General features: G+C 43.2%; 1 protein-coding gene across 1 annotated transcript; it reads left to right on the top strand.

Annotated features, from left to right (window-relative positions):
• The first annotated feature begins 4,598 nt into the window (after window positions 1-4,598).
• On the top strand, window positions 4,599-7,381 carry LOC117527787 (pleckstrin homology domain-containing family F member 2-like). The gene is made up of 2 exons (XM_034190284.1): window positions 4,599-4,965; window positions 6,448-7,381. Exons 1-2 carry the CDS (start codon window positions 4,719-4,721, stop codon window positions 6,978-6,980), a joined length of 780 nt encoding a protein of 259 aa, XP_034046175.1. The 5' UTR covers window positions 4,599-4,718; the 3' UTR covers window positions 6,981-7,381.
• The last annotated feature ends 17,143 nt before the right edge of the window (window positions 7,382-24,524 follow it).

The raw sequence follows: 24,524 nt of genomic DNA on the forward strand, positions 1-24,524 counted from the left end.
GTAAGACTGCTTTTTTGCATTTATTGCATATCTCTCTAAAATTAGAAAGGTCTTGTCTCAGAGTGATGCTGAAAAACTAATTCATGCATTTATTTCCTCTAGGCTGGACTATTGTAATTCATTATTATCAGGTTGTCCTAAAAGTTCCCTGAAAAGCCTTCAGTTAATTCAAAATGCTGCAGCTAGAGTACTGACAGGGACTAGAAGGAGAGAGCATATCTCACCCATATTGGCCTCTCTTCATTGGCTTCCTGTTAATTCTAGAATAGAATTTAAAATTCTTCTTACTTATAAGGTTTTGAATAATCAGGTCCCTTCTTATCTTAGGGACCTCATAGTACCATATCACCCCAATAGAGCGCTTCGCTCTCAGACTGCAGGCTTACTTGTAGTTCCTAGGGTTTGTAAGAGTAGAATGGGAGGCAGAGCCTTCAGCTTTCAGGCTCCTCTCCTGTGGAACCAGCTCCCAATTCGGATCAGGGAGACAGACACCCTCTCTACTTTTAAGATTAGGCTTAAAACTTTCCTTTTTGCTAAAGCTTATAGTTAGGGCTGGATCAGGTGACCCTGAACCATCCCTTAGTTATGCTGCTATAGACTTAGACTGCTGGGGGGTTCCCATGATGCACTGAGTGTTTCTTTCTCTTTTTGCTCTGTATGCACCACTCTGCATTTAATCATTAGTGATCGATCTCTTCTCCCCTCCACAGCATGTCTTTTTCCTGGTTCTCTCCCTCAGCCCCAACCAGTCCCAGCAGAAGACTGCCCCTCCCTGAGCCTGCTTCTGCTGGAGGTTTCTTCCTGTTAAAAGGGAGTTTTTCCTTCCCACTGTCGCCAAGTGCTAGCTCACAGGGGGTCGTTTTGACCATTGGGGTTTTTACGTAATTATTGTATGGCCTTGCCTTACAATATAAAGCGCCTTGGGGCAACTGTTTGTTGTGATTTGGCGCTATATAAAAAAATTGAATTGAATTGAATGAATAGAATGACTAACAAGCTAATTTTGAGTTTTAACACCACGATCGTTTCTGGTAGCAGTGCGCAGTAATTGAAATACAGAAAGACAATGGAACAGTATAGGATGCGGAGGGATTTATGATCCAGAACATGTACCCCATCCATCTGTATTTGTACTTGCTCACTGGTTCTGCAGGACCCAAATAACATTAGCTTTTCTTTATTTAAGTTTAATGACAATTTGTTTCGGTCAAACCATGTTTTCAATTTGTTGATTTCTTCAGTGATTTCCTCCAGCATTTCTTTTAAATTCTCTCCAAATAAACAAATGGACTGCATTTATATAACGCTTTTCCAACTGCACCAGATGCTCAAAGCGTTTTACAACTATGCCTCACATTCACACAAACACACTCACATACCGATATCAGGGTGCCGCCATGCAAGATGCTCACTACACACCGGGAGCAACTTGGGGTTTAAGGATCTGGCCCAAGGGCCCTTAGTGATTTTCCAGTCAGGCTGGGGTTTGAACCAAGGATCCTCTGGTCTCAATGCCAATGGTTAATCACTAGACCATCACCTCCCCAGAACTGCAAATATTTGTGTCATCTGCAAACAACACCAGTTCCAGTATCTGACACCTTACAAATATTATTAATATACAATATGAATAGTTTGGGCCCAAATACTGACCCCTGGAGTACACCACAAACAATGTCCAAACATTCAGAACAAACATCACCCGTCTAATACCCCCGTCACACTACAACATGAATGAGCCAAAATGACATACGAATGAGGATTTGAGCCACACTTCTTTTGTGATCCATGGACAGTTGCCATATTTCAGTTTTTTGTGTATTCTTTAATTTGACAGCTTTTGTAATATAACTGCTTAAACACCTTCAGAAATATTTCATATGCATTGTCCACATTGTTTTCTTAGTATATGGTGTGATGTCATTAATTAGAATGCCACTTATTGTTTTATCTTGAAGTTTGTTAGTGTATATGTTGTCAGTCAAGGTGGCACAATGAAAGGTGATTCTAGTGATTTTTGAAAATAGACTCAGACTCCATATTGTATTGATAATGCCATCTGTTATATTATGCTGATATGGATTCAGATAATATATCAATGCAGAAATACCCACGTATGAAAACTACTTTTTTAATATACCCTCTATCCATTCCCTGAAAATGTCAATATTTGTGCCTGGTGTCCTTAACACAAATAGCTAATCAGCTAATGACACGGCAGCAGCTCAATGCATTTAGGCATCTCAACGGCTAAGAAGGCATCTAAGAAGACTTACTGAAGTTCAAACCGAGCATCAGAATAGGGAAGAAAGGGGATTTAAGTGACTTTGAATATGGCATGGTTGCTGGTGCCAGACAGGCTCATGTGAGTATTTCACAAACTGCTGATCTACAGGGATAGTCACACACAACCATCTCTAGGGTTTACAGAGAATGGCTTAAAAAAGAGAAGATATCCAGTGAGCAACAACTGTGTTGACAAAAATGCCTTGTTGTTGCCTTGTTGATGTCAGAGGTCAGAGGAGAATGAGCAGACTGGTTGAATGGATGACTGCGTGATTGTTATCATGTCATTCAATATGGAACATCATCCCTGAGGAATGCTTCCAACACCTTGTTGAATTTATGCCAGGAAGAATCAATCAAAGAAGCAGTTCTGAAGGCAAAAGGGAGTCCAACAAGGTACAAACAAGTTGTACCTAATAAAGTGTCTGGTGAGTGTATATATAGTATATATATACTAGTATATAATAGTTATAAATAATTCAAAATAAGTAAAATGTGTCACTGCTTTGCATCTTTAAAAACAAAAATTGAGTTTTGTCATTCCTGTTTTTCCTCATCAAACATAATTTTGGTTACAAAATGATAATTGTAATTACATCCCAAAGCCATATGCACCGTTTAGTCATGTACTTTTATATTTTTCCAGTTGGTTGTTTTTTTCTGACACGTTGCATGTCTTCCTGTCTGTTACTGTGTGAATACAGACCCAGCAGTGGGCAAAGTGATTTTTATTTTCGGCTGCTCTCAGAATCCTCATAGTCTCCACAGTGAGACGATGGCCTGACAAAAATCTGCCCTCGCCTGTTAGGTGGCTCCACACAAGGAAATGACACCTCTTTATTTTTATTTTTTTTCATTCTGCTAACGACACATTACAGTCAGTGAACAAAAGACATGGTTTGTAAAGTGACACGGTTTTTATGGGCATTGTGATGCCACATTTACAAGGGACGATTCTCTGACTGAGATCACCTTTGGGAAGCCATAAAACTCCACAAGGTTTGTTTTTTGGTTTAGTTATCATTTGTTTCATTTAATAATTAACAGTATCCAAATATAAACCCACATTTGACCTTTTGAAGATGCTTTATCTGAACTGCAGACAGAGTCAGACCACCTTCTAAAGTTTGTCTGGAGCCCATGTGATGTGACCCCTGGTAGGTAGGCAGAGCCTGTTGTTTTAGATCAGGTCTGGGATCATGATAGTGTTGCTGTACATTGTTTCATTAACCACAATGTCCAACCACCCTTGGTCATGAATGATAACCCTCCCCCGCCCCGTTCCCCAGACAGGCAATCAGTCCATCCCCAGTCCCCACCATTCAATGTTGCACCCACGTGATGCACAGGCATCCCCTAGGCCTTTTCCACATGCTGGGGTCCTCATCGCTGATGCACCTGCACACTGCATCATGCAGAAAGAAAGACACCACGTGGTCAAAATGTTGTTGCTGTCATTCCCTTATGATCCGTGGAGTATGCATCATCTGAGTCTCCCAGAGTAACTGTTCATTTGACAAAAGTCCAATTCCAGCAGTAACCAAGGATCCTCCAAAGACACCTAGTACTGAAGTCAGCTTGTTGCTTCCTTGGATCACCGGTTAGCGTAGAGAATTCAAAACCAGACAGTAAGAAACTTCAACCACAAGAACATTCACAAAATGTATTTTTCATTTTACAAATTAAATAAGCAAAATCATGTTGCTGTTTTGCTGATTTTAAAAAGCTGGTGTCCTGTTCAATGTAGAGTATTGTGTTCTTATTTCTGCTACAATAATAAAAAGAAAGAAAAAGGAGAAAAAAAACAACAACAAACAACACCAAATCCTACATTACCCAGTGGGCACGGCGACATTGTGTCAGTGTTGTTTTTTTGGTTATGTTGTGTTTTGATGTCATTAAACCTGATATCAATGTTTCTCCAACATCAATCTCCCGATGTTCTAACACAATCTGAAGATGCCACTGATACAATTTTGAAATGTAATTCCACAAATGTATTTTGATCTATTTTTATTTTCTGTCACAAACACATGGCAGCTAATGTGCAACTTGTTGATTTTAATATTTATCATAATAACTTGAACATTATTCAATATCTACAGTGGATCCAATTTTCAAATCCACCATAATTTCCATGTTGATTCAACTTCGGACGTCAACAAAGATCAACATCAGTTTGCCTGCTGCTTACAGTAACATATTTTTAAAATATCCCCTTTCCTTTTGTTCACCTCTTTTCAAAGGAACTTGAAAATCCTGTTGCATCATCAGCTTGTGTACAAAACACACTCTGCACACACACACACACACCCAGAACAACATCCACAGAGCTGCAGACATCAACACAATCAGGAAGGATTCCACTCTGACTGCTGCTCTCTGTCTTCTTCCTTTGTGTTTTTTGGTTCTACTCCTGACATTTGGACACCATGGCTCATCAGCTCACACTTCCTCGAGAGAACCGTGATCTGATCAAGGCAGTAGATAATTCATTTGGCCACTTGGGGAAGCCACTGTCCCAGCCGGATCGGGTTCTGATCGGACAGGGCAGACTGACTAAACTGAGTCGTCGAGGGCCCAAAACAAAGTCCTTCTTCCTCTTCAATGATGTGTTGGTGTACGGCGGCATCGTTCTTAACGGCCGCTGGCACAAAAAACAGAAGATTATGCCACTAGGTGAGTAATTCTGCTGCTACTGCTCAACACCAGATTCAGTCTGGCTGCATTTTTTTTTCATTGCATACTGACAATACAACTATTACAAAAAGCAGATATTATGTTTGTCATTTCCAACAAATAATGAATTATTTGATTTGCGTTTATTGAGGCTTTGGCAGAATTTCTGGATGATCCTGTAGCTACAAATAATTAATTGATTGATTGATGAATGTTTGATTTTTGCATAACTTCCCATCGCTTGGTAGTAAACAATATCAACTGGAATGTCACTCATTAGAGCGCCGGCCACCATCAATCATATTAACTCCACCCACATTCTAACTGTTCAACCTCTAAACTTAAATATTATGGAATTATTGCATATGAAATTAGCAAAATGCTATAAATTAATATTACTCTATGAATTATAGAATTACCTCCTTGGTGGAGAAAGAATGCAATCTGAATTTTTAATGTATCTTTGCATAAACACTGTCAACTGTCACCAAAATATACAACAAACCAACCAGTGTTAAATCAACTCCCAGAAGAGTTTGAATATTTTTAGATGTTTTTTTTTGTTTATGCAGCTTAATTAACGCTAAGTGAAGCGTTAAACATTCAACACTCAGATTTTAACTCCCAGTAGTGTCATTTTGAATTTGATGGAAAGTACTTTAACAGAGTTCATATTAAAAAGTGTAGTTACTAGTTGGATTTGAACCCACAACCTCATGATTGTCAGGCCACAAGTGTTTGTAACATCTGCAATGTTATATGTAGAGAGTTAAATTAACACTGTTATCATCCAGTTTCGGAAACACCCCTAACTCTTTGCAAGGTTTTGTTGTGTAAAATACAAATTTTATCTGAACATGTTGAACAATAATAATAAAGATTCTGAGAATGGTGTCTATTGTTTTGTATTTATTTGAATTGAACAAAAACGCTGTTTTTGGTCACACAGAATACATGCTTTTTACAGAGGAAACACAAAAGGGGTGCGTGTGTGTGAAAAAATAACTGTGCACACAGCGTTATACAGCAGGACAGTAGTCCGATGGGAGGGGTCAAAGGCCTTGGAGCCGAGACACCACAATGCCTTTGCACATTAAAAAATGCATTTTCCAGCTTCACACATTTTAAGAAGTAAATAGTTCATGTAACAGAAAAATTGTACATGCAGCTGTTGAATTTTCAGAGCAGTAAACCAAATTCAACTCAAAACAAACAGCAGTGTGTGATACACACGAGTTAAAGCAAGACAAACAGTGTTAATGCAATGCACACAAGATATATTGAATATAACAATACTGGCTATAACATTTGCCATAACAATTTAACACAGAGTTTTAAAATAACAAGAGTTCGAGTTAAAACCAATTCTGAAATATATTTGACATTTTAACACTCTGTAGCAGTTATAAATAGCAATGTTTTTTAATTGTCCACACATTGTGATCGCTTCAGAGTGTGACACAGTCTTCTCCATCATTTCAGAGGACGTCCAGCTGGAGGACTTGGAGGACAGTTTCAACATGAAGAACCAGTGGCTCATTCGCACGCCAAGCAAATCCTTCCTCGTGGGAGCTCCTACATGTCAGGAGAAGCAGGAGTGGATGCAACATATTGAAAGTTGCCGGTCCAAATTGCTGCAGACCAGCAACCGACAACCCGGATCTACCTTTGCTGTTACTTGGGTCCCAGACAAGGCTTCTGCCATCTGCATGCGCTGTTGCAGCACGTTCACTGTGACCCATCGTCGACACCACTGCAGAAAATGTGGCTTTGTGGTGTGTAATTCCTGCTCCAAGCACAGAGCGTTGTTGAGACACATTCACCCCAAGAAGCGTCAGAGGATCTGCAGGATCTGTCACTCCACACTCTCCAACGATACTCCAGGGTTAGCTCATGTAAGAGGAGACAGCGTGGAGTCGAGCAGCTCAGGAGAGGAGGACGTGGTCACATTCAGTGAAGAAGACCACGTAGAGGAGTCCATGGAGGACCAGGCTCCCACCACGTGGCTGCACTGATGGACTCCAGGACCTCTGAATGAAATCAAATTGTGACGATCACATCTGAAGTGTCACAATCATCTTATAAGTGCTTCATTGTTTTAAAACACACAGACTTTTGCAATGATTCAGTTCATCTTGTGTTGTTGAAGATAACATTGTGGATATATATTAAGTATTTTTGGAATTGTATATTTCTGTACATATACTTGACATTGTGCTGGATTGTGTTTTGTTGTTGCTGCCATTTGCAGTATCTGTTACTTGGAGTATCTTCCTTGCTGGTCTCCAGAAGATCTCATCCACTTTTTCATTTTTATAGATTGTTTGCTTAATATACATGGCTTAATGTGTACTTTGTACATAACAAAAAGCATTTGCACTAAAAAATATGCCTTTCAAAAGATCAATAAATAATAAAGCATGCAATAAAAATCTTTGTGTCTCATTGTCTACATTAGAGGTTAATTGTAGACTGTATATATACTGGACAGAGCCTGCGTGACGCCACCGACTGGTTTTCTGCAGAGACCAGGAACAGTCAAAATAACCCCATTTTCTGGGTATCGCTATGTTGAGAGCCCCGCCCACACTGATTCATGATGAACTAATTAATGCATCAAGGGGTGGAGCTTGGGTTACTCAGTGTGTGACAAAAAAAAAAAAAGCCCGAAGGCCCCCCCCCCACCCAATCCGAAGCACCAGCTTAAAGGCAAACTTTGTTTGTTAAATCATATTTTTGGGGACTGCGCGGTGGTTCTCCTCACGATTCATTTCAGTGTGGATAGTAAAAGTTATGAGCCGTGTGTTTCCTCAGTGATTTTGCATTAAGTGAACCTACCGACAGCTGCTAAAAGTGCTAACACTGTTAGCACACAACATTCAATAAGACGAGAGTTACTCATAGACATCTTAGAGTTGGACATTTTAAACAGGGCTTCTTTTTGTAATGCGCTCTGTTTTGGAGCCAGCCTCAAGTGGCTAGTCAAGGAACTGCACTTCCTGTTTGGGGTCAAAATACAGGACTGAGCGTTGCCGCTTGGTTGTGATTGATCCATTTCACTTTAATTTTCAATATTCAATTTATTTTCATTTATATAGCACCAAATCACAACAAAGTTGCCTCAACACGCTTCACACAAGTAAGGTCTAATGTTACCAACCCCCAGAGCAAGCACATAGGTGACAGTGGTAAGGAAAAAACTCCCTCTGATGATTTGAGGAAGAAACCTCAAGCAGACCAGACTCAAAAGGGGTGACCCTCTGCTTGGGCCATGCTACAGACACAATTTACAAAACAATTCACCCTACAAATATACAGGAAATGTTGCCAGTGCACAGGACGGGAGGGTTACAGAAACAGACACCACACCCATCTCGAGATAGAGATGGGTGTGCACCTCAAACAGAGAGGAAAAAAAGAAACAGTATTTGTTGTCTTTCAGATTGGCATCAGAAAGACAACACGTACAGTATAATTTGTTGACATTAAGCAACAACAAAAACAAACAAACAAAAAATACTAAGGTGATTACCGGCCAGTAGCCCTAAGCATCACTAAAAGACCCAGACTTTAGATAAAGTTTAGGCCGCAGCCCACTCCGTTTCCAAATAAAATTAATTTAAAAGGGTAAAAAGCATAGTAACATACTATGTCAGTATGCTAGCCATATGAAAGGGAAAATAAGTGTGTCTTAAGTCTCGACTTGAAAGTCTCTACAGAATCTGACTGTTTTATTGATGCAGGGAGATCATTTCACAGAACAAGGGAACGATATACAGTGAGGAAAATAAGTATGTGATTTTGAAAGTTCTCCCACTTAGAAATCATGGAGGGATCTGAAATTTTCATCTTAGGTGCATGTCCACTGTGAGAGACATAATCTAAAAAAAAAAAAAAAATCTGGAAATCACAATGTATGATTTTTTAAATAATTTATTTGTATGTTACTGCTGCAAATAAGTATTTGAACACCTGTGAAAATCAATGTTAATATTTGGTACAGTAGCCTTTGTTTGCAATTACAGAGGTCAAGTGTTTACTGTAGTTTTTCACCAGGTTTGCATACACTGGAGCAGGGATTTTGGTCCACTCCTCCATACAGATCTTCTCTAGATCTTTCAGATTTGGAGTTTCAGCTCCCTCTAAAGATTTTCTGTTGAGTTGAGGTCTGGAGACTGGCCAGGCCACTCCAGGACCTTGAAATGCTTCTTACGGAGGCCCTCCTTAGTTGCCCTGGCTGTGTGTTTGGGGTCATTGTCATGCTGGAAGACCTAGCCATGACCCATCTTCAATGTTCTTACTGAGGGAAGGAGGTTGTTTGCCAAAATCTCACAATACATGACCCCATCCATCCTCCCTTCAATACGGTGCAGTCGTCCTGTCCCCTTTGCAGAAGAGCACCCCCAGAGTATGATGTTTCCACCCCCATGCATCACGATTGGGATGGTTTTCTTGGGGTTGTTCTCATCCTCTAAACATGGTAAGTGGAGTTTATTCCACAAAGCTCTATTCTGGTCTCATCTGACCACATGACCTTCTCCCATGCCTCCTCTGGATCATCCAGATGGTCACTGGTGAACTTCAAATGAGCCTGGACGTGTGCTGGCTTAAGCAGGGGGACCTTGCTGCCCTTCAGGATTTTAAACCATGACAGCATCATGTGTTACTAATGTAATCTTTGTGACTGTGGTCCCAGCTCTCTTCAGGTCATTGACCAGATCCTCCTGTGTAGTTCTGAGCTTTCTCAGAATCATCCTTACCCCACAAAGTGAGATCTTGCATGGAATCCCAGACCGAGGGAGACTGACAGTCGTCTTGTGTTTCTTCCACTTTCTAATAAATAATCATAACAGTTGTTGTCTTCTACCAAGCTGCTTGCCTGTTGTCCTGTAGTTCATCCCAACCCTTGTGCAGGTCTACAGTTTTGTCCCTGGTGTCCTTAGACAGCTTTTTGGTCTTGGCTATGGTGGACAGGTTGGAATGTGATTGATTGAGTGTATGAACAGGTGTCTTTTATACAGGTAGCAAGTTCAAACAGGTGCAATTAATACACTTATTTGCAGCAGTAACATACAAATAAATTATTAAAAAAATATACATTGTGATTTCCGGATTTTTTTTTTAGAATATGTCTCTCACAGTGGACATGCCCCTAAGATGAAAATTTCAGACCCCTCCATAGTTTCTAAGTGGGAGAACTTTCAAAACCACAGGGTGTTCAAAAACTTATTTTCCTCACTACGAGGTCTGTTAGAAAAGTATCCAACCTGATTATTTTTTTCAAAAACCATATGGATTTGAATCATGTGTGATTACATCAGCCATGTTCGAACCCTCGTGGGCATGCGAGAGTTTTTTCATGCCTGTCGGTTACGTCATTCGCCTGTGGGCAGTCTTTGAGTGAGGAGTGGCCCACCCTCTCGTCGATTTTTTCATTGTTTAGGAATGGCTCAGAGACTGCTGCTTTGTTTGATAAAAAATTTTTTCAAAAACTGTAAGGCACAACTGAGTGGACACCATTCGATAAATTCAGATGGTTTTCGGTGAAAATTTTAACGGCTGATGAGAGATTTTGGTCTGTTAGTGTCGCTTTAAGGACGGCCCATGGCGCCTGACGGCGATCTGTGCTCTGAGGCGGCGTTGTCTTGCTGTTTCAAGCTGAAAACTTCCACATTTCAGGCTCTGTTCACCCAGGTCGTCGTCAGACAACAGAGAACTTTCAGAAGAGGTCGGCATGAGGAGTTTATGTGGACATTCCACTGTTAAAGGAGATTTTGTAATGAAAGAACGTGCGGGCAGAGTTGCATGTCGGGCCAGACCCGACCGCGGGGGGAAGCGACAGGAAAAACACCTCCGTTGGAAACCTTAACGGACAAGTTGGAACATGCCCAGCTGTTAAACAATTTCTCAGATACTCACTAGCTGAAAGCCATCAAAAGCCGCCTGAATTTTACAAATGGTTTTCAACACGGAGGTATTTTTCCTATCGCGGAGCAGACGTTTTTGCCACGTCGTCACGGAACCGACTCGGCAAATTTGTCCGCACGTTCTTTCATTACAAACTCTCCTTTAACAGTGGAATGTCCAGGTAAACTCCTGATGCCGGCCTCTTCTGAAACTTCTCTGTTCTCTGACGACGACCTGGGTGAACAAAGCCTTAAATTAGGATGTTTTCAGCTTGAAACAGCCAGACGGACGCCACCTCTGACCGCGCCAATCCGCTTTGTGGGCTGTCCTTAAAGCAAAAGAAACTCCACAATCTCTCATCAGCCGTTAAACTTTTCACCGAAAACCAGCTGAATTTCTCGAATAGTGTCCACTCGGATATCCCTCACAGGTCCTGAAAAAATGTTGATAAAGGAACGCGCGCCGTCTCCAGCGGCTTCTCAGACAAAGAGATTCCGACGGGCGGGGTGGAGCACTCCTCACTCAAGGCCTGCCCACAGGCGAATGACGTCACTGACACTCGTGAAAAAACTCATGCATGCGCACGAGGGTTCAAACATGTCTGGTGCAATCGCACGTGATTCAAATCCATGTAGTTTTTTTTTTAAATAAAACTGCCGGTTAGTTTTATCACAGACCTCGTGTATATATATTAATATATACTAGTGCCTGGGCTACGGCACTCTGGGAGCAAAATTCACGGCTCCTAACGACATATACTGGGTTTGTGAGGGAGTTCAAACAGGTTTTTGATCACCCCAATAGAGGTGAGACTGCTTCGAACGTGCTGCTGTCAATGAGACAGGGGCATCGGAGTGCAGCAGAGTATGCAGTCGACTTCCGCATCGTGGCTGCGAGGTCCGGCTGGAATAACGTTGCACTCCGCGCCGCCTTCGTAAACGGAATGTCTCCAGTCCTGAAGGAGCACCTGCTGGCTAAGGACGAACCGCGGGACTTGGATGGGCTTGTTGATCTGGTTATACGATTAGATAACCGATTAGAGGAACATCGTCGGGAGCAGGGCGGGGGGCGTGGCCGGGCACGAGCCATCCCTCTCTCTTCCGGGTCCGAAAGGGTGCCGCCGTTCCCACGCTCCACAGCCAGAGACTCCCGTGTGGCAACAGCTCCCCCTGCTGACTAAGCCACGGACACGAGCAGGGCCAAAGTCAAATCAAATAACAGACAACGGAGGCTGGCCCGTGGAGAGTGTTTTTTCTGTGGCTCGAGTGAGGATCTAAAGAGGAACTGCCCCAAGTGGTTAAACGACAATGCCCATCCTTAGAAACTGGGCTAAGGGTGGGCCATAACACACACGCGGGGAAACCCCGTAAATCAGCACGCATCCCAGTTACGATCCTGAGTGGGGATCTGACCCTTCACGCCCCAGCACTGGTAGACACGGGGTCGGAAGGGAATCTGCTGGACAGCAGATGGGCAAGGGAGGTTGGGCTCCCTCTAGTGGCTCTACCTTCACCTTTGAAGGTACGGTTACTAGATGGCACCCTTGTTCCACTAATCACACACCAGACACAGCCCGTGATGTTGGTTGTGTGTGGTAATCACAGGGAGGAAATTGTGTTTTTTGCAACACCGTCCACCTCCCGTGTGATTTTGGGTTATCCTTGGATGATAAAGCACAATCCCCGGATTGATTGGCCGTCTGGGGTTGTGGCTCAGTGGAGCGAAACCTGCCACCAGGAATGTTTAGGATCCTCGGTTCCGCCTGGTGTGACAGCTAATGAGGAGGTCAAAGTCCCCCCTAATCTGACGGCGGTGCTGGAGGAGTACCATCATCTTGCTGACGTTTTCAGCAAAGATCTGGCACTCACTCTTCCCCCGCACCGACCGTACGATTGCACCATTGACTTGATCCCGGGCGTTGAGTACCTGTCCAGTAGGCTGTACAACCTCTCACGTCCGGAACGCGAATCAATGGAGACCTACATCCGGGACTCATTAGCCGCCGGGTTGATCCAGAACTCCACCTCCCTGATGGGTGCAGGTTTCTTTTTTGTGGGTAAGAAGGACGCCGGACTCCGTCCATGCATCGATTACAGAGGGCTGAATGGCATAATGGTTAGCAATCGTTACCCGTTGCCCCTGTTGGATTCGGTGTTCACGCCCCTGCATGGAGCCCAAATATTCACCAAACTCGATCTTAGGAATGCGTACCACCTGGTTCGGATCCGGAAGGGAGACGAATGGAAGACGGCATTTAATACCCCGTTAGGTCACTTTGAGTACCTGGTCATGCCGTTCGGCCTCACCAATGCGACCGCGACGTTCCAGGCCTTGGTTAATGACGTCTTGCGGGACTTCCTGCATCCGTTTGTCTTCGTATATCTAGACGATATACTCATCTTCTCCCCGGATCCTGAGACCCATGTCCAGCATGTATGTCAGGTCCTGCAGCGGTTGTTGGAGAAACGGCTGTTTGTGAAGGGCGAGAAGTGCGAGTTCCACCGCACTTCTTTGTCCTTCCTGGGGTTCATAATCTCCTCCAACTCCGTCGCCCTTGATCCGGCAAAGGTTGCGGCAGTGAGAGACTGGCCCCAACCAACAAACCGAAGGAAACTGCAACAGTTTCCTTTGTTTTGCGAATTTTTACCGGAGGTTCATCATGGGCTACAGTCACGTAGTTAGCCCCCTGACAGCCCTGACCTCCACTAAAGTCCCCTTCACCTGGTCGGATCAGTGCGAAGCCGCGTTTAGGGAGTTGAAACGCCGGTTCTCGACTGCACCAGTTCTGGTGCAGCCCGATCCAAAACGCCAGTTTATAGTCGAAGTGGATGCCTCTGACTCAGGGATAGGAGCTGTGCTATCCCAGAGCGGGGAGTCCGACAAGGTTCTCCACCCAAGTGCCTACTTTTCCCGCAGGTTGACCCCGGCTGAAAGGAACTATGACGTCGGCAATCGGGAACTTCTTGCGGTGAAGGAGGCTCTGGAGGAGTGGAGACACCTGTTGGAGGGAGCTTCGGTGCCATTTACGGTTTTCACGGACCATTGGAACCAGGAGTACATTTGGACCGCCAAGCATCTGAACCCCAGGCAAGCCCGCTGGTCACTGTTCTTCAGGCGTTTTGACTTTCAGATCACATATCGCCCCGGGACGAAGAACCAATGATCTGACGCCCTGTCCTGGGTGCATGAGGAGGAAGTCAAGACCGAGCTGTCAGACCCGACGGAAACCATCATCCCTGAGTCCACCGTCGTGGCCACCCTCACCTGGGACGTGGAGAAGACCGTCCGGGAGGCCCTGACACGGAACCCGGACCCGGGAACCGGTCCGAAGAACAAGTTGTACGTCCCACCAGAGGCCAGGGCTGCAGTCCTAGACTTCTGTCATGGTTCCAAGCTCTCCTGCCATCCAGGGGTGTGAAGAACCGTGGCAGTGGTCCGGCAGCACTTCTGGTGGGCGTCTCTGGAAGCCGATGTCCGGGAATACGTCCAGGCCTGCACCACCTGCGCCAGGGGCAAAGCTGACCATCATAAGGCCCCAGGCCTCCTCCAGCCTTTGCCCGTGCCTCATCGCCCCTGGTCTCACATCGGCCTGGACTTTGTCACAGGCCTCCCGCCGTCCCAGGGCATGACCACCATCTTCACGATAATGGACCGGTTCTCCAAGGCGGCCCACTTCGTGGCCCTCCCAAAGCTCCCGACAGCCCAGGAGACTGCAGACCTCCTGGTCCACCACGTCGTGCATCTGCATGGGATTCCATCAGACATTGTCTCGGATCGTGGTCCTCAGTTCTCCTCTCAAGTCTGGAGGAGTTTCTGCAGGGAACTGGGGGCCACCGTAAGTCTCTCGTCCGGGTACCATCCTCAGACAAACGGACAGGCAGAGCGGGCGAACCAGGATTTGGAGCAGGCCCTCCACTGCGTGAACTCTGCGCACCCGACGGCCTGGAGCAACCATCTGGCCTGGATCGAGTACGCTCACAATAGTCAAGTATCATCTGCTACCGGCCTCTCCCCGTTTGAGGTGTGTTTGGGGTACCAGTCCCCATTGTTCCCGCTGGTGGAGGGAGAGGTCGGGGTGCCCTCGGTCCAGGCCCATCTGAGGAGGTGCCGTCGGGTGTGGCATACCGCCCGCTCTGCCCTGCTCAAAGCCCGGACGAGGGCCAAGGCCCATGCAGACCGCTGGCGTTCCCCGGCCCCTGCATACCAGCCCGGGCAGGAGGTTTGGCTATCCACAAAGGACATCCCCCTGCAGGTGGAATCCCAGAAGCTAAAGGACAGGTTCATAGGACCTTTTACCATACTCAAAGTCCTCAGTCCAGGGTGTATCCGCAGTGAAGCTGGCAGCTTCAGCTTCACTGCGGATACACCCTGTTTTTCATGTGTCGAGACTCAAATCCTGCCATACCTCACCACTGTGTGCTCCTGGACCGGCGCCGCCTCCTGCCTGGATCATCGACGGGGAGCCCGTGTGGACAGTACGCTGGCTCCTGGACGTCCGTCGAAAGGGCCGGGGGTTCCAGTATCTGGTGGACTGGGAGGGTTATGGACCCGAAGAGCGCTCCTGGGTGAAGAGGAGCTTCATCCTGGACCCGGCCCTCCTGGCCGACTTCTACACCCGTCAACCGGACAAGCCTGGTCGGGCGCCAGGAGGTGCCCGTTGAGGGGGGGGGTCCTGTTGTGTGTGCCGCTGAAGAGGAGGTACTGCTGGCCCACCACCACAAGATGGCGCCCTGCTTGAAGTGCAGGCTTCAAGCACGAGAGGTCGTCGGAGCGACTGGAAGTGACAGCTGTCATTCATCATCTGTACCAGCTGTCACTCATCCACTACTCAACACCATCACCATAAAGGCCGGACTGCAACTCCACCTCCCCGCTACCCTAAAGGTAACTTCTCTGCTGCATCCTTAACAAACAAGAGTCTGATCTCATTTACAGCCATTTTCCTGCGACGTGTCCTTGTCTGCTGCATTGGCGTTTGGTGTGGACTGCGACGGCTTCGCCTCACACCCCAACCAGATAAGTGGTTTTCCAGGAGCTGTACGAGTGTGTTATTGGAGGTGGAGGTTCTCCCTCCCTACAGGACACAGACTGAAGAATTACTGAGTGTGCTAACTCACACTCACCTGCATTGTTTCTGTTCTCTCTGCCAGCAGTACCAGGTCTGACAGCTGGAGACGGTGGCCACCTGGGGACCCAGGACTAGGCGGCTCCAGTGTTCTTCAGATCCGTTGGTGGTGGAAGCCGTATGGGATCCGGCTCGTTTCTGGACGGACGTCTCCTATCCTCGAGCCTGCCCACACGTCACTCAATGTATAATTGACTGTTTTTCCAAACCTGTTTTGTCTGTATTCCGTTGTGCACGTCATAACATTAAATTGTTACTGTTTTGGCTTATCCACTGCCCGTTCGTTTACGCCCCCTGTTGTGGGTCCGTGTTCCTACACTTTCACAACACAATTACTTTATTAGAAGCTGCCGAAAACTTGCAACTAATAAGTAATGTAACTAATAAGGTAACTAGTAATCTAACTTGGTTACTCTTAAGATTGAGCAATCAGCAAAGTAACTAATCAGCAAAGTAACTAATAGTTACTTTTCTGAGTACTAAATCTTAAAAATAACCAAGTTAGATTATGAGTTACTTTATTAATTACATTCAGCAGACAAGTAGCATTCAGCAGACAGCAGCCGACAAGTTGTCCACAGCTGCTAATGAAGTAAATGTATAAAGTAATTGTAAAATATAACTGTATAAAGTAGTAACTAATGGTAACTTTTCAAAGTTACTTTGGCAACACTGTATATATATATATATATATGAATGATCTGGCTGCAATGCTATGCGCGCTCTGATTGGCTGATTATTGGTCAGATATTTTCCCATACTGGACTGGTTTCCATGGCAATTAGTCTGAAACGCGTATTTTCTTTATAAACCAGAAGCTAAAACGTAATTAGAAAAAGCAAGTCGGACATGAACATACTCCCATACTCCATAAATATCTAAAGAGCATCTGGAAAAAACACACAGACTGAAAGCTAACCAGCTAACAACCGGACCATCTGTTAGCAAGTTCTTCAGGGAGGTGAAGCGAACAAGTCGGACAAGCCTTCAGCAGCTTCATATTCGGACAATACTGTAAGTTTGCGTGATTATATGTAATAGCCATATAATGAGCAAATTATTCACCTCACTTTCTCGGTCTATAGGGGGAAATATCAGACCGACGTGTTGTCAGCACAGACCGAATGAAGCGAGGTCCGTGCAAAAAACACTCACAGTCGGTTAATAATCCTTTAATATTCACTTTGTCATTAAAATGAACACAAACAAAAAGTATATAATTCAAAAACTGAAACAAAACCTATATTTAATATTGATGAAAAAAGTACAACCACAATCATACAGTAATATTTAGCTGCACTATTATTTTAAAACATTACTCTGTAATTCTAGATCCTTTAACCTGTGAATGCTGACCTTTTCATTTTACTCTGACAGTTTTTTCCAAACTTGTTTGGTAAAAACATTCACAGATAAGCCAGCTCCTGCCTTTGTGACTGATACTTTCACATTTCCTTGATTGTTGTCTTAGGTTTGTAACTAGGTTTAAGGATATGATTCCTTCTTTATGTTCTCTAATGCCATATACCAACACAGTGCAGAGTAGCTACCTAAACTCTGTAAGGGAGATAGAGTATCTCGTCAATAGTTTTACATCCTCATTGAAGACAACTTTGGATGCTGTAGCTCCTCTGAAAAAGAGAGCTTTAAATCAGAAGTGTCTGACTCCGTGGTATAACTCACAAACTCGTAGCTTAAAGCAGATAACCCGTAAGTTGGAGAGGAAATGGCGTCTCACTAATTTAGAAGATCTTCACTTAGCCTGGAAAAAGAGTCTGTTGCTCTATAAAAAAGCCCTCCGTAAAGCTAGGACATCTTACTACTCATCACTAATTGAAGAAAATAAGAACAACCCCAGGTTTCTTTTCAGCACTGTAGCCAGGCTGACAAAGAGTCAGCGCTCTATTGAGCTGAGTATTCCATTAACTTTAACTAGTAATGACTTCATGACTTTCTTTGCTAACAAAATTTTAACTATTAGAGAAAAAATTACTCATAACCATCCCAAAGACGTATCGTTATCTTTGGCTGCTTTCAGTGATGCCGGTATTTGGTTAGACTCTTTCTCTCCGATTGTTCTGTCTGAGTTATTTTCATTAGTTACTTCATCCAAACCATCAACATGTTTATTAGACCCCATTCCTACCAGGCTGCTCAAGGAAGCCCTACCATTATTTAATGCTTCGATCTTAAATATGATCAATCTATCTTTGTTAGTTGGCTATGTACCACAGGCTTTTAAGGTGGCAGTAATTAAACCATTACTTAAAAAGCCATCACTTGACCCAGCTATCGTAGCTAATTATAGGCCAATCTCCAACCTTCCTTTTCTCTCAAAAATTCTTGAAAGGGTAGTTGTAAAACAGCTAACTGATCATCTGCAGAGGAATGGTCTATTTGAAGAGTTTCAGTCAGGTTTTAGAATTCATCATAGTACAGAAACAGCATTAGTGAAGGTTACAAATGATCTTCTTATGGCCTCGGACAGTGGACTCATCTCTGTGCTTGTTCTGTTAGACCTCAGTGCTGCTTTTGATACTGTTGACCATAAAATTTTATTACAGAGATTAGAGCATGCCATAGGTATTAAAGGCACTGCGCTGCGGTGGTTTGAATCATATTTGTCTAATAGATTACAATTTGTTCATGTAAATGGGGAATCTTCTTCACAGACTAAAGTTAATTATGGAGTTCCACAAGGTTCTGTGCTAGGACCAATTTTATTCACTTTATACATGCTTCCCTTAGGCAGTATTATTAGACGGTATTGCTTAAATTTTCATTGTTACGCAGATGATACCCAGCTTTATCTATCCATGAAGCCAGAGGACACACACCAATTAGCTAAACTGCAGGATTGTCTTACAGACATAAAGACATGGATGACCTCTAATTTCCTGCTTTTAAACTCAGATAAAACTGAAGTTATTGTACTTGGCCCCACAAATCTTAGAAACATGGTGTCTAACCAGATCCTTACTCTGGATGGCATTACCCTGACCTCTAGTAATACTGTGAGAAATCTTGGAGTCATTTTTGATCAGGATATGTCATTCAAAGCGCATATTAAACAAATATGTAGGACTGCTTTTTTGCATTTACGCAATATCTCTAAAATCAGAAAGGTCTTGTCTCAGAGTGATGCTGAAAAACTAATTCATGCATTTATTTCCTCTAGGCTGGACTATTGTAATTCATTATTATCAGGTTGTCCTAAAAGTTCCCTAAAAAGCCTTCAGTTAATTCAAAATGCTGCAGCTAGAGTACTGACGGGGACTAGAAGGAGAGAGCATATCTCACCCATATTGGCCTCTCTTCATTGGCTTCCTGTTAATTCTAGAATAGAATTTAAAATTCTTCTTCTTACTTATAAGGTTTTGAATAATCAGGTCCCATCTTATCTTAGGGACCTCGTAGTACCATATCACCCCAATAGAGCGCTTCGCTCTCAGACTGCAGGCTTACTTGTAGTTCCTAGGGTTTGTAAGAGTAGAATGGGAGGCAGAGCCTTCAGCTTTCAGGCTCCTCTCCTGTGGAACCAGCTCCCAAATCAGATCAGGGAGACAGACACCCTCTCTACTTTTAAGATTAGGCTTAAAACTTTCCTTTTTGCTAAAGCTTATAGTTAGGGCTGGATCAGCTGACCCTGAACCATCCCTTAGTTATGCTGCTATAGATGTAGACTGCTGGGGGGTTCCCATGATGCACTGTTTCTTTCTCTTTTTGCTCTGTATGCACCACTCTGCATTTAATCATTAGTGATCGATCTCTGCTCCCCTCCACAGCATGTCTTTTTCCTGGTTCTCTCCCTCAGCCCCAACCAGTCCCAGCAGAAGACTGCCCCTCCCTGAGCCTGGTTCTGCTGGAGGTTTCTTCCTGTTAAAAGGGAGTTTTTCCTTCCCACTGTAGCCAAGTGCTTGCTCACAGGGGGTCGTTTTGACCGTTGGGGTTTTACATAATTATTGTATGGCCTTGCCTTACAATATAAAGCGCCTTGGGGCAACTGTTTGTTGTGATTTGGCGCTATATAAAAAAATTTATTGAATTGATTGATTGATTGTCTTCATGGTTTTTTCATTTGTGTCTCTGTGTTTGAAAAGATAAGTGTCTGAAGACGGTGCCAGTAAATCAGTATGATACAAACAGACCTTTTTACGATCAGGCTGTGGAAACTCCATAGAAAGAGATTTCTGGAAATTGGTTTGAATTATGTCATTCACGATTAAACATTCTTATCATTGACACTGACTACTTATTTTGCTTAAAGTAGGGGAATTCATGAAAATATTCCGGCACCGTCAATCCCAGATAGCAGCCAACACGTTATGTAAGTTGGGACAGTGATGTCATGCGTTGTTTCAACGTAGCCTGATGGACACTGTTTCTGGGAGAAACTGCATATAGTTGCTGCAGGGAGCTCCTGTCCATCAGACTCTTATTCTCTCTTCTTCCTCATTCTCCTCTGTGTTGTTCATCCACAATTTTTTAAAGACTTCCACTCAGTGGCGGCTCCAGAGATTTTTTTCTGCAGGTGCTATACTACACCGCTGTCACTTTCTTTTCTTTTTTTTCAATTTATACTTTATTTTAGTTTTCAAAAGGATACAGTTTTACACATAAACATTTGCACAGATTGAACTTGGTAGCATCCCAAAAAATAATTAACATTTGTGAAAACTTTTTTTTTCCCTTTAAATTAAGCGAGAACTGTAGCATTCCAAAAAAAAAAAAAAGGATTCAAAAGAATTTTATTGTCATATGCACAGAAGAACATGTTCCCTGCACAATGAAATGTGTCTACTGCATTTAACCCATCCTAATTGCCAGTAGGAGCAGAAGTCGCCATTAGGCACCCAGGGACCAGCTCCAGATGTACATCCCTGCCTTGGTCAACAGCAGGGCTGAGCAAACCAAGACCGACCCATAACAAATGACACACACATAACACACAACACACATAGGCCGGCCTGGTACATAAACATATATTGAAAAGCAAAACACGAGGGAAAAGGAGAAAAAAAAACCCTCATAGCCGCTGCGTTACACAGCAGCAATGAGGAAAAAAAATCCCCAATCAGCACAGAAAAACAATAATCACACAGACAAAACGACGCAGGACGACAACCGAGATTTGAAGGTCCAGTTTATCAGAACACTCCGGAGGCAGCCTATTTGGCGCCGTCAACGGCCTTGTCCGACAATGCTGGAGAAGGAGGGGCTCAGCCCTGAGCAGTCCACTGTCCACAGTCAACGTCAGAGCTGGAGAAGCTGAGGGGAGGGGGGATGACCAGGGAGCAAGGCTTAAGTGTTGATCTTCTGAGGAGGTTTTTTTATCACAGCGACCTTGAAGTGCAGCTGTGTTGGGGAGGCCAAATGAATAACCAGATTAGCAGATGCCTGAAAGATTCCACAGTTCTGAGAACAGAGTGGCTCTCAATGCATCTGAATGTAGAATGTGGTCTTCACAGACGGTCAAAGCAGGTTTCCAGAGCTGCAATCCTACCCGAGATGTTTTCCAGCGTGCGGTTAACACCCGCCGACTGCGCAGCCACTGCCTTCCCAATCGAATCAATCATGTAGGGCAGCCTGGAAGGCCCAATCAAAGCTGCTTCCACTTTCTTGATTTTCCGGTAAACCAGCGCCATGTCCGCTCCACACAGCAGAAAGCCGGTCACCACCAAGCCGAATATATACACATCTTCGATGTCTTCCACAGAAAGCATGTAAAGGCACATGACCTGCCATCTCCTCCACGAGTCCATCACGTAACCCATCACATGCATCCCGGCAGGACAGGTCGGGTCCTCCGCCCCCGAATGTCTTGTAGAAAATATAGTGTCAATTGCGTTCAGAGACCACTTTAACAGATCCATTTTTGTCGTTTTCCAGAAGAGCAAAGCTGCAGCCTCACAGACAACACGCCACAGAAGCAGGAAAGATAAGGAGGGAGGGAGAAGAGAACCCGGGTGTAAAGAAATAATCTTATTCATAAGTCCACTTTGTGAAAGTCCATTGAAATATGTTGAAAACATAGAAAGCAGATTCACCTACAGCATTTACACATTTCTGTACCCCCCTCCCCCATTCTTACTTAATATGTATGTGGTAAAATCCTATATAAAGTCAGATCTATATTGTCTAATGTATTGTATCCATCCTTTCCATACATTATTGAATTTGTCAACTTCCAATCTAACAGATGCCGTTACTTTTTCCATAGTGTATATATTTAACATGACATCAACCCATTCCTCCACCTTTGGGATCCGATCTGTTCACCATCTTTTGGTGATTGCTTTTTACTAGCTAAAAGCATGATTCTCATAATTTATAGTCATCTTTTCTTCTTAAATGTAACATTTCTATATTAGTCAAATATAACATTTCAAACTTAACGGGATTCTGACCCGTACTACTTCATCTATAATGTTTTGATTTCAGACCAATATTGAGTCATTAAAGGGCAAACCCCAAAAGATGTGAAAATGATCCGCTTTGTCTTCCCCACATGATCTCCAACATTTTGTGTCTACATATTTTCTTTGAGCAGGTGTTAAGAAAAACCTTATTACATTTTTCCAGCCATATTCTCTCCAGAAAAAAGAGCTTGTTGTTTTCCATTGATATTGGAGTATTTGATCCCAGTCCCCCTCTGAAATTAAAATGTTTGCTTCCCTCTCCCACCTTTCTTTGACATATCCTGTGGCATACCCCTTTAACTCCTCTAAAGCTGTATATAATTTTGAAATAACTTTGCAACTTAACTCTGATTTATAAGCATCTAGGATAAGTTTGAGTATATTTGACCAAGTAATATTCATATCCTTATTTTTCGTTTCTTACTTTAAATAATGCCTTAGCTGCAGATACCTATGGAAATCCTCATTTCCAAGATGAAAGACATCTTTTACTTGTTGGAAACTCATTACATCATCTCTTTTGATTATCTCCCAGTGCATTCTTGAACCATTTCCCCACAATTTAAATGTGCTGTCCAATGCATTTGGTACAAAATCAGTATTATATGCAATCCATCTCAAAAGCCTGCATTTTTCAACTAAAATATACTTTTTTCAAAATTTCAGACCAGATTCCCAGAGAAACCCGCAGCAAAGGGTTCACATTTTGTCCCAGTTTACCTGTAATTGCAAATCACACATCAGAGCTTGTACTGGTGGCTCCATTTCCCCTCAATATCTTTCCATTTCACTACAATTCTGGATCACACAAACCCATCACACCTTCAACTGAGCAGCTTGATATTAGCTTTTGAGGCATAGTAAAGCTAGACCTCCATGTTTTTTTTGGCAATTGTAAAGTTCTATATTTAATATGTGGTCTTGCCCCCTGCCATATGTATCTAGATATTAATTTGTCCCATTCTTTAAAGTCCCTCTCAGTTAATTCAAATAGGAGAATTTTGAAATATATATAACAAAACCGTGGCAAAATATTCATCTTAATCACCTCAACTCTTGACAACCAGGCCTAAGAAAGGATTAGTTCCATTTGAAAGTACTGCTTTGAATGTAGACAATCACCTTGTCATAATTTGAGATTTTCAAATGTCCAACATCTTTTGTAAGGTGAATGCCCAGGTACTTCATTGATTGCTGCTCCCAATTAATTGGATAATTTTGTTTTATAAATTGGTTTGGTATATAATTATATGATAGAGCTTGGGTTTTCTGCACATTAATTTTATATCCTGACAGCTTTCCAAACTCTGCCAAGAATGACATCAGGACTGGTAGTGATGAGTTTGGGTCTCCAGGTAGATCAAGACATCATCTGCGAACAACGCTAATTTCTGCTCTATTCCTGATACGGTTTATTCCCTTGATATTGACACACTGTTTTATCCTCTGGCTTAGCGGTTCCAAAAAAATATCAAATAATAACGGGACTGACTGAGCAGCCTTGACGACAACCCCTCTCTAATTTGATTACTTTTGACAGACTACTATTGACTTTGATCCTTGCTATTGGGTCCACATACAGAGATCGAACAATCTCAATATAACCATCATGAAAGTTAAATTTTTTCATTACTCTAAATAAAAATTCCTACTTAACGGAATCAAATGCTTTTTCTGCATCCATTCCCAGTATGGCGGCCTCCAGGTTTCTTTCTTCGATGTGTTGCATAATAAGTAATGTACGGCGAATATTGTCATGTGTTTGCCTTTGCTTTATAAATCCAGTCTGTTTTAAACTGATAATATCTGGTAATATGTCCTCCATTCTTCGAGCAAAATTGCTGTAAAAATTCTATAATCCACATTAAGTACACTAATAGGTCGGTAGCTAGAGCAATTTGTTACGTCCTTACCTCTTTTGCAATAACGGAAATGATTGCTTCCCTCCAAGAAGCTGAAATTGTCCCACCCTGTAAAATCCAATTGAAAGTTTTTGTAATAAAGGGATTAAAGCTTTCCTGTATACTTTATACCATTCGGAGCCCATAACCATCTGCACCAGGAGTGGTGTCAGATTTAAGTCTAGAAATGGCTGAATTGATTTCTTC

This window comes from Thalassophryne amazonica, chromosome 16 (assembly GCF_902500255.1).
Source record: "Thalassophryne amazonica chromosome 16, fThaAma1.1, whole genome shotgun sequence".
NCBI lineage: Eukaryota > Metazoa > Chordata > Actinopteri > Batrachoidiformes > Batrachoididae > Thalassophryne > Thalassophryne amazonica.

Excerpts from the sequence above, each read along its gene's own strand:
- LOC117527787 (XM_034190284.1), top strand. The coding sequence starts at position 4,719 with ATGGCTCATCAGCTCACACTTCCTCGAGAGAACCGTGATCTGATCAAG. Across the intron at positions 4,966-6,447 it reads ACAGAAGATTATGCCACTAG|AGGACGTCCAGCTGGAGGAC; the intron begins GTGAGTAATTCT and ends CCATCATTTCAG.